The 11,294-nt window shown below is 45.3% G+C and overlaps 1 protein-coding gene across 2 annotated transcripts in view; it reads left to right on the forward strand.

Annotated features, from left to right (window-relative positions):
* LOC126537748 (protein ELYS-like) overlaps positions 1-6,755 on the forward strand; it is a 167,449-nt gene extending 160,694 nt beyond the window's left edge. The window contains exons 37-38 of one of the 2 annotated variants that reach the window (XM_055074523.2): positions 674-818; positions 5,357-5,498. In XM_055074523.2, the coding sequence (XP_054930498.1) occupies positions 674-818; positions 5,357-5,411 (200 nt within the window). In that variant the 3' untranslated portion in view covers positions 5,412-5,498. Of the gene's footprint in view, positions 1-673; positions 819-5,356 lie in introns of both variants that reach the window. The other variant, XM_055074522.2, reaches the window with a different exon arrangement.
* The last annotated feature ends 4,539 nt before the right edge of the window (positions 6,756-11,294 follow it).

An 11,294-nucleotide genomic window follows, 5' to 3' on the forward strand; every position in this document is an offset into this window, starting at 1 on the left:
TGTTAAGCAGCTAATGTGGCGATGCCCGTGAAGCTCCACAGGGCATTGTGCACGTTCGACGCGGTGTGGTCCAAACGAGTTTCTCACGTCTTCTCTCTGCCACACTCCTTCGACATAGAGATAGATTTTACGTGACATCACAGACACAGCTCTCTCGCCATGCTAGTACCCAAACACGGCGGCTACGATGACGTCAGGGCACCGTATCACCACATACACACTGTTTTGCTTTCTGACGACAACTGTTTTTCACCGGTTTATCACTGTTACTGCTTTGTTATTCTATGCAAGACGTGCCTGTCGTGCTCTCATCCTGTCACGTTTCTTGCTTATGCCGCTTCTTGACATGCTAGTACTCATAATAGGTGGCTTCGATGACGTGTGTGCACACTGTGAACGCTCTGAACCAACCCAGACACAGTGTGCCAGGCAGCAGCAGCAATTTTATGGAAAAAAAAATAACGTTGTGTATTTAGATTAATGTGCGTGTGAAGGAACGCCCATGTAGTCAACATTGATCTATGACCTTCCACTATGGCATCTCTGATAGCTCCAGCATTGCTTTAGGGCACTGAACTCCACTAATCAACTAAGAAACTGTGCCTCCATGCTTTTAAGCGAGACACATGCGTGAAGGCCTTGCAGTTAATTGTGTTTGGCACAACCCTCGCAGGCTCCCATTCGACACCACCGAAAGGCGAGTTTCTCTTCTCACCACCTTTGACACGGCACCGCCAACAGCAAATGAGCCAGTCATCGGGGAAGCCAGCCGATGCCAAGCCGGTTCCTTCTACGAGCAAAGAGCAAGCCCCGAAAAAGTGAGGCTCAGCCCGTTTTTTTCCTTCCTCACTTGCCACTGTGCTTGCAAAAGCTAATCTTGCTGATTTTCTTGGCGCCTTGGCTACACACGCTGTCTTTCTGCCATGGCATCTTGACTCTCCCAGCATTATGTGCATGTTGTTGAAATAGGTTTCGTGCTACAATCTTTTTTAGAGCACAGCGCTCTTAGGTGCCCGTTCCTGCATTTAGAGTCAGCATCCTTCGGCGTTGGCTCTCTGTGTAATCAAGCCAATGAGCACAGTGCACAGGATGAAAGGGCAAATGCGGAGTGCAGCGGTGGATGAAAGACAGCGATAGCGAAGAGAGCGTGAGGTGGAAAGCGTAGGAGGAGAGTGCAGCGGAACCATGAGGCAGCAAGTCGAGGAAGAGGGTATGGCAAAAGCATGATAAGAAAAGCATAGTGCCATGCTTAGCGGGCTCTGAGGTGATGACTGCTACGAGATAGCGCCAGAGTATGCACCATCGTCTGTTCACCAATAGCATGTGGTAAACGCGTCAACCGATACCATATATGGAAGCAAAGCGCTGCATGAGCGGAGGTCTGTCTACGGTGGCTGCTGTGAATCATGCCCCCATACGTCACCTATGTCATGCCTCGTGCAATCTCCCAATTAGCGAGGCAGTCACGCCACACTTCGCTCCGTTTGCAAGTACCGCACAAGACATTGTCCACGGCAGCCCATATTTTGCGAAATGAAAACACGTGTAGAGCTGCACTCAAATTTTGCGTTAGGAAGTACTGTAATCATTGTAGCGTGCCTAACTAGAATGGCAGCAGAAATGACATAATCTCAGTGAGACGAGTGTCGTCCACCATTTTATTCCAACTTCTTCATTCTCACTTCTCCCCTAGCCCATTTCTTCGTCTTCTTTCATGCATCCAGCGCAGACCACTTCAATCATCTGATTTCTTTTTCATTGACTGCTTGCAACTCTCTGATCTTTGCTGTGATAACGAAGGTGGACCGTAGCTCGAACCGCCAACGAAACGCCCGAAGAATTACAACATAATCGTTAGATCAATCCCCGGCCTTGCACTCCTGTGTGGCTCTTGTCTTTGTCATATTAACCGTGCAGCGATGCACTCATTTCTGAAGCAGTATGGACATTAGTGTATTGCTGAACCCCTGTCCTATACTGCTTGCCAAAATGGCATGGTCCTTGGCAATATGCTATGTCCTTGATTGAGACTGTGATGTTGCACCATAGATATACATGGCATTGTGCTCTCCAGAAATTGGGTGTCTTTGGCGACCTTTATGTACATTTCTTCAAGCTTCAAAAGAGCTTGGTGATGCACATACGCAAGCAGAGGCTGATCTTTTCCTTGTTCTTTGCAATCAGTACATTCCCTGTCCAGTTACGAAATGTAAATGTCTGTACATTTTCTAGTGGAGTTTCATGGACACATCTAGATAAGTTAGTTAAAGTTATGCCAGCCGTTATTGGTATCCCCTCACTCCATCGATCGCGTCGCACTGCCTTACCGGTGCTATAGGTTGAGTGCAGTGCAAGTATTCAAAGGAACAAGATCAACCTGCCCAAGGTGGACGCAAGGAAGCAGATGATGTTGGCTGCCCTTTGTCGTCATGGTTGTCGCTTCCACCATAGCCAGAGCATGCTGCTACACATACTAGTGAAGTAGTGCATGCATTTCAATATAATCAGGGCTGTACCACGCTGCTACAGAGATATCTAAATCTAAGCACACTCACTGTACTCTGTTTCATGCACAGCAGACAGTGCTATAAAGCTAGAGAGACTTTTAGTACTAATACAGTTGAACCCGACCATATAAAACCTGTTTACATAGAATTATTCTGTACTATATCGAACAATTTCTGAACACAGTATAGTTACAATGAGTATATATAGCAAAAATTACGGTTACATCGAACAAAAATAGCAGCGACTTCCGATATTTGACATAAAAATTGTAACAGCGCCAACACATGCATCCGCAAAGTAACAAGGACGAGTTTCATCAATAACGGGATTTCATAAATGGCATGTGCTTTTATGACGTCCAATTCTTTAGCAGGCTTATATCGAATTTATAGGCCTTTTAATGTGAGTTTGATATAGCCGGGTTCGACTCTCACATTTGCAACCAGGAAAGAGTGTGTCACAGATGAAATACCAGGTGTTTCAGTGAACACTTTCAAAAAAAATTTTTAAATTGGCTGTGGCAGATAGCACAATTCTAGTCCATGAGCTGTTCTACTCGAAGAGGCAGACATTACTTGCGCAAAAAATTGAAATGCATAATTGACTAATTAACAAAAAATCACTAATGAAATGTTCAACTAATTACCTTACGGCACATACATTGCAATTATATGCATAAGCCACCCGATTCAAGTGCCATTTATTGGATTCCGCGATTGACAACAGTGCTGGCTGCATTCGTTGCGATTCGAGGGTTGCTAGTCTTTCCGTGAACAAGTCCCACCTTCAGCACAATGTGGCATGACCACATGATCAGTGTCAAAGTTGTTGACCAGCGATGCCATACACAAAGTTGCCGAGATTATATAACAGTAGCAGGCAAGCACAAGCACTTTCCGCTTACAACCGATGCCAAGGCCAGCACTACGACAGCTTTTTCATGCTGTCACCATATTCCAGCCGCGCCTACCCCAAGGACTGAGCCAACCCAAACACCAATTTCATCAGATCACTTTTATCGGATATAACTGCTGTTCCCGAAAAGCAACAATCAGGCTGGCATTGATACGTGTGCAGGACCAAGTTAACATTTTTATCTGACGGCACGACGGAAGAATGGATGCCATGCCAGGTCCATTAGATTCGCCTGCACTTCCTGCACTAGTCCATGAGGTTCCGTACTTCACTCTTCGTTTCACTAGTTCAACATGACAGCATCTTGCCACTTGTTTATTAGTGCAGGCTTTGTCTAAAATATAGTGCAGCAATTGTGCAGGTGGTGGCTTGCCGGTTCTGCACAAGCGAGAACTGGTACTGAACTGACAGGAACTCGATCACGAAGTGCAGGGCAAATGGAACGGACCTGTGAACAGTCAATTGCAGAAGATGTGCAGCAGATGACAAGCAGTGCTGTCCGCGTGCAATATCCCCTAACAGCCAAAGAAAAATAATGAGGCAATTAAATGGTTGTAACATTGAAGCATAACTTGAGCTACAAAGATTATATGTTGCAGAAGTAAAAGAAAGAGTTCTCGGTATAACTTGTTTTTTTTTTTTAAGCTCTAGAAACATCTTGCTGTTAATGTATCGTCTCCCATTGAAGCCAAAATTGGTGATGCAAACTTCCGGGGCTGCGCTCGCTCATCTATTGGCTGTGCTCTCCCTCTCGTTCTCACAAATTTTGCCGTCAGCCCACCTACTTTGTGACGTAGCAGCCAAACGGAATGTTCGGAAAGCGCATGTTTGCCTGATCGCAGCCCTGCTTCTTCCGCCTAGTCCAAGTGTTGTGCACACGGAACGCACGCACACGTGCCGTTCCTTCTGAGCAGCTTTGTGTATATGCCGGTCTGAACAAAAGGGACAGTAAATGTAAAAATAAATCTGTCCAAAATTTTTTGTGCTCTGACCAACACTGACAGTCTTTCATTAGTCTCATCTTGTTTGGCATAGATGCACAATGCCTGCAATACTGCTGGCAGTGTTTCTCATTGTGCCAGCATTCTGAAATGCTTGGCATCTGCTGCCAGACACTGTTTCTGCTCCACTGCATGAGTTGCCTTGCTTGCTGCATCGCACGTGCATGTTGCCACTGCATATGATTAGGGCACTGTCCTAGGAGCTCTGGTGTAGCGATAACTATTGCTGATGATGCTTAGCCATTCGGGTGAAACTATGAATTTTTGTGTATAATTGCCAGATTATGTGAACAGATTATGATATCCAGGACCTGAAACTGAGATTGCTGGAGTCAAAATTTTGGCACAGCATTGACCAAGGGAAATATTACTGTTTTTTTTCTATACACTTATAACCTTTGTCAAAAAATTTGCATTTTGATCATACGCTTTGCCAGTCTGGGCTTATTTGTTATGCTTTAGTCAGCTTGAGTCTAGCTGTGCAAGGTATCTTTTTCACCTGCAAGGTTTAACATGTGATGCCCACGACACAGCTGGCACCATCTTTAGGACGCCATTCCCATTTGGCATCATAATGACTAGCCAGTAGTAACTAGAAGCTGTTGTCCTTCGTGCAAAGAGACAAGGCAGAATAGAGTACTGATAGTTAAGCCTAATGTTTTCAGCTTTGGTGAGAATAAGCATCTTTTCTTTCCCATGGCATAGTTGGTTTCTTTGGAACACTGGAATATTGAAACCGCTGCAATTATTTATTGTTTTGTTTGCAGTTATCGCAGGAATCAAGCTCTTGCTTGCCACGCCTGGTGCATGCCCGCCCAAGGCTCCACTCTTTTCATATTACAGGATGTGCACGCGCTTGCTCATTTGCCTATGCATGCACGCTAATCCCGCTTGAGAGTGTAAAGCCTAATGTAGAACTTGAATGCGTGCAGACACGATGGGCTCCGACGGCCTCTTGCAGGAAGCAGCAGCAGCGCATCAAGATAGCGACCACGTTGATGAAAACTCCCCTACGCAGTAGAGCAACTGCCAGCAGCAGCAGCAGTGGTGGTGGAAGCAGGCCACTCGCTAGAACACCCAGGCGGAAACCAATTCGTTACAAGCTCAAGCCTAGAACACTGGAAATTCCTCTGCCTACACCTCGTCGACAAGCCTCCGCTGCTGCATCTTCCGACAAGGCTGGCAAGAAGACCCCGAAAAAAACTGCCCGGTAGTTAAAAAATATGCCTTCAGTTGTGTGTGGGTTTAGCATCACTGCTTAATGAGGCAGGTGAAATTGCCCTGTAGTAGTGTACGTGGGATGTACATAAGCGAACTGGTGTTCTTTCTTTTTTTCATATACATTAAAGCTTCATGCACTACTTACGTGCTGTGCTATAAAAAAAGTATCGATGCTGCTGTGTGCAGACACATGTACGATTTTATTTTCTACAGCCTTATTGGGACATGACAGACTTCGTGATGTTGTGTAGGTTGCCGTTAATTTTGCAGAAGTGCCGTGTTGAAAATTGCAATAGGGAACAACACAAATGCAATTTCCCACACTTGGGCCAGTGCTCCTTGTATCCTGTGCTGTGCCTTCTGCCATAACACTAAACTCACTGTGACAACACTCTTGTACTGCCTTTTCATGCAGACCTTCATGAATTGATGAGTGTACATTGATGAACTGAGCACCATCATTAATTGTTCCAAACTTAACAAAAGGTTTTAGTGTGTTCATTTGCTGTGCCGTGCAGGCTTTGCTTTGCAGCTTGCACAGGTTTTAGTGCAGGTTGTATTTGCAATCTGTGTAACCACTGCAGCGCCTGCATTTGGAATGGACTCAAACATGGAATTACGGTTCAGGCATAAGCATGCGTGCTTCTGTGGAAATTTTGTTATATCATTATGATGTACTAAATGGCAGTTGGCAAAGGTGTGTGCGTTTGACAGCACGTCAGTCTTGCTCAGACATTTAGCTGTATATTCCGATCGGTAAAAGTACTATACATAATTTATATTGTCAGTTGTGCACCACATTATTAGCCATCTCTGTACTAAAAGAAGCAGCCTGGCCAGCCTGATTGAAAGTGTTATGGGGCTTGCTCGTGTTGTAAAATTGTGTAAACAAAAGATTTTTGTTGCTCATTACAGCAGAGGTGTACAGATTTCGAGAGTGTCAATTTAGTTACAATGGTGTGAAATGGTGCACCTTTCTTTTTATACATAAATTGTTTTACTTCATTTAGTTCTTATTTTATATTGCGACTTGGGAAGCAGGTGCGGTCGGCCAATGGAACGCACAACTGCATTCCCGTAGCTGTCTTAATAAACTTCATTCGTCCTGTCTTTGGTCTGCCATGTTCTGATATCAAGCAAATGCAGGAGGGACAAAGGTCAGCAGCAACACGTTTCTGTTGCCAGCTCTCATGTGGTCCTTAGGCCTAGCCTGAACAGAGAAATGAAGACAGGTTTCCTAGAGCAGAAGTGTTATTTCCCACCCTATTTAGTGCAGTCGAACCTTGTTATAGCTGACAGCGCAAAATTCGTAAAATAGTACGCTGTAGCGTAATTGGTCACGTAAAATGACGCAGGAAAATTTACATTCACGCAATCCCCCCCTCCTCCCCTTTGGTGGCCTTCGAAAGAGCGACATGGATGAAAGGGAAAGCACGGATGTGAAAAGGTGAGGGCTAGTGGCAGTTCGAAAAGGGAGGAGAGGGTTATGTCACCGTATGTAGAACTAAAGTTTATCCAGTTTCCCCGCAACCGCTGTCGTGTCTATAGTAGTAGCGTTTCCTTGCCTTCTTACGTCACGTTTTCCCTACCCCTGCCACCGCCTTGTATGGTTCTTTCCTCTGGACTTGGGTATAGTAGAAACATAACTGCTGCAATTTCTGCAGTGGTTTTGCTTGTGATCACAGATAATTACAGCTGTGAAGATGCTAATGTGGTGATTGACGCCTAGGAAGCTCCAGAGGACATTGTGCTCATTCGACGCGCTGTCCAAAAGAGTTTCTCACGTCTTCTTTTTTCTCTGCCATGAGGGCAAACTTTTAAAAAAGAAAAAAAAAAAAGCTTGGCCTTAAACGAATGTTAATGTGTGCACTGCAACATATATCGAGGACGGGGGTGCTAGGCCAGGGTAGCTAAGAACCGCCACAACAAATGGGAAAAGGCAGTTGGCAGGATCGCCTCGAAGTCCACGCAGAAACAAATATAGGAATGTTAGCGGCCGCCGCGCCATCGAACAAACCGGTAAATATTTTAGAGTGTAACAGTGACTAATGGAAAAGAATGCCAAGTGGAGTCGAGTGATGGATACGAGGAGAGTGGGACGGCAATAAAAGGCTTCGAGAAAAAAATTCGTGGATAATTATAGACCTTGGGAGAGCGTCTCGTCACTTCTCGATCGCTCAACGCCAGACAGCTGTGGCCAGTCGCCTAGCTAAGGCTCGCCTACCACGTGCTGCTTGCTGCAGAGGGCCCATCCAGCTAAACATGTCAGCCGGGTGTCGGGAGACACATTTTCAATTCTTTCGGAGCTACCGGCCCTTATTTTACTGCGGATAGCGGATGCCGTAATTTTCACAAAGGCTTCTAAACAGGAAACAGCCCTGCTGCCTGTTTGCCTGAGACAGCCCTGGACTGTCTCCCTCATCAGTTCCCGAATGTGATCAAATAACAACATGCGTCTCGTGATGACCACAATACCATGATCGCAAGTTACTTCCAAAACGTTTTCAAGTCGGACCGCAGGTCACCAGACGCGAGTAAAGCTTGCATCATGTGATACTCTTGAAGTTATGGTGCAATGTGTCGTTCCTTTATGTTTGAATGTAGAATAATACATGCATAGGTGGAGAGTTTTCATTTTTCCAGGGGTGGCTGGGGCCCAACCAGCTTTCCCAACCGTGTGTGTGTGCGTGCGTGCGTGCGTGTGTGTGTGTGTGTGTGTGTTACCCACTTTGGTTGCTTAGAGGATATGGTGTTGGGCTGCTAAGCACGAGGTCATGGGATTGAATCCCAGCCACAGCGACCGCATTTCGATAACGAAATGCGAAAAGATCGATTAGCTTTAGCTGCACGTTAAAGAACCCCAGGTGGTCAAAATTTCCAGTTTCCCACTACGGCGTGCCTCATAATCAGAAAGTGGTTTTGGCACGTAAGAACTCCATAATTTATGTATATGTTTCTTGCACTTGAAGAAACTTTGTATAACCTTGAAAAATTTAGCGCTGAAGTGATGGCATTATTTGAGTATTGGGGGCGAGCTCCACCACTGAAAAAGCTAGCGCCACCGTCGGCGTGACGTGACATGGATCACGTGGACACAGCAGTCGCATCGGCTGCTTCGGAATCGCCGAAGCGAGCTGAAAACAAAAGTTTAAGTCCCGCCTGCACCGCGGTTCTGATTAAGTGGTGAGGCTTTACGGCCTTGGGTGTCTGCTTGACAACATTTGAAAGTACTACAATAGGTGGTGGCTGCCTTTGGAGGTGTGCAGCATGGTAGGCTACTGCTCGGTGCCGCAGGGAAAGGAGCTGCGTGAAGCTTGGCTGGCGAAATTTAAAACCGGCAGACAGCCATCGGCTACAGCTCGCGTATGCAGCAAGCACACACGCGAGGAAGATTTCTGCCACGGCGCCGGGACTGCGCGATGTTCGGTGAGCAGCAGAAAACGCGCACTGAGACGCTCGCCCGCGCCCGCTGCCCGGCTAATGTCAGGACGGTTTGGTGTATGAACTTGTTGATGCTAGATACTGGCAAGTTCTCTGGAACAGAAAGGGAGCGGTAAGACTCACATTTTTATTTAGACTGCATTTTTATTTAGCGAATACACATGTCGGATTCTGTGTTGAATATACAGGCAAAGGGTGTGTGCATCGGGTCAAAGGTAGCTCCCATCCTAAGTAGCATTCTTTGGGGAAGCATAGACAGAGAGTTGGCCAAAGATTTAGAAGGTGTAGTAAGTAAGGTATACAGATATGTCGATGACTACTTGATTTTAGGCTGTCCTGTAGACAAGAGTGCTTCCAGGAATAGGGTTGTAGAAGCCTTCAATTCTCTGGGCAAGGGCTTAACATTTACTTCGGAAGTACCGGTAGATAATAAGCTACAGTTTCTTGATGTTAACATTTAACATACAGTTAACATTCCTACCGGAACATGTGTGTTGGTCATTCTCACCACGAGCTGGAAAACCGCTAATGAACTATGCCTCAAACCATTCCAGGCTTCTGAAGAATGGGATAGTCATTTCGTGTTTTCCGGTCAGCGTTGTTGAAGTCATGTCACCACACTGTAAAGATTGCATATTTTGAGCAAGTTGATAGGTTCAGAAAGGCTGGGTACCCGCTCGCTGTGATGCTGGCGTCGTGCGCTAGACTAGTGAAAGAACTTAAAAAGGATAAAGGACAATGCACAAAGAATCAAAGGCAGAAGGATGTAGCTTCCAAGGTTTCAGTGATTCCGTATGTGCACGGCCTTTCACATAGACTTAAAAAGGTGGCTGGTAGTTATGAAGTAAAAGTGGTATTTTTGGCAAAAAACAAAATAGGTAGTGTGTGTTCCAAGGTTAAAAAGAAGTTCGAAAGTAAGGATGATGTAAAGAAAGAATGTAGTGTTAAACATCCGCGCAAGAACCAATTTGTTGATTGCGCAAAGAACGTTGTTTACCAGATTCCTATGACGTGTGGTCATGTGTACGTAGGGCAGACTGGGAGATGCATTAACACGAGGTTAAAGGAGCACTTGTCTAGTCTGAAAGGTCGCCCTAGTACGCATTTGGCAATGCATTGCCAAGAACATGATTGCTCCCCTTGTCTTACTAGCACAGACATTTTGTATAGGCATAGGAATCGAACTGCTAGGCAAATCGTGGAAGCACACTGGATTGAAAAACAAAAAGAAAAGTGCATCAGCCATCCTTCTGTTTCATCGTTCGATAAAGAAAATTCACTTCTATCATCACATCTTTAACGCATTTTATTGTAAGTTGTTGTTTTATGCACCTTGCTGTTTTTAGTATGACCGGGTGGCTTTTGCCCACGTCTTTTTATGACAAGTGTCATATGTAATATCGACGTTGCTCTTTTGACTTGATCGCGCAGATCTGCCGGTATCATATGCACTATAGGCGTGCTCTGTTGACTAGATCGCGCAGATCTGTGGGTATTTAAGCAGGTAGTTCTTCAAAAATAAAACCAATTGTTAGAAAGCGCTCGTCCTTGTGTTGCCCCTATTCTTCGTCCCTGTTTGTTAGCGCACAAAAAGTTTTAAGATAAATCTGTTCCAACTAGGCCGACTCGCAGTTATGCTTGAGTAATATATATGCAATACATATTCCCTAACACTTTTGTTCATATGAAGGTCCAGTAGTGGCCTTCATTCCTTTTCCGAGAAAGTCGATAGGTTCACCTGGGGCAGGTGCAGCTTATATAAGAAACACGCTTATTCCGGTCGGGAGTTTTCACTTTTTCAATGACTACATTTAGAATATTTGATAATTTTTCTCTTACATGTATGCCTTTGATATCTCTATGTCATCATCATCAGCCTGGTTACGCCCACTGCAGGGCAAAGACCTCTCCCATGCTCCTCCAACTACCCCGGTCATGTACTAATTGTGGCCATGTTGTCCCTGCAAACTTCTTAATCTCATCTGCCCACCTAACTTTCTGCCGCCCCTTGCTACGCTTCCCTTCCCTTGGAATCCAGTCTGTAACCCTTAATGACCATCGGTTATCTTCCCTCTCGATCATTACATGTCCTGCCCATGCCCATTTCTTTTTCTTGATTTCAACTAAGATTTCATTAACTTGCGTTTGTTCCCTCACCCAATCTGCTCTTTTCTTATCGCTTAATGTTACATCTATCATACTTCGTTC

This window comes from Dermacentor andersoni, chromosome 4 (genome assembly GCF_023375885.2).
Source record: "Dermacentor andersoni chromosome 4, qqDerAnde1_hic_scaffold, whole genome shotgun sequence".
Taxonomy (NCBI): Eukaryota; Metazoa; Arthropoda; class Arachnida; order Ixodida; family Ixodidae; genus Dermacentor; species Dermacentor andersoni.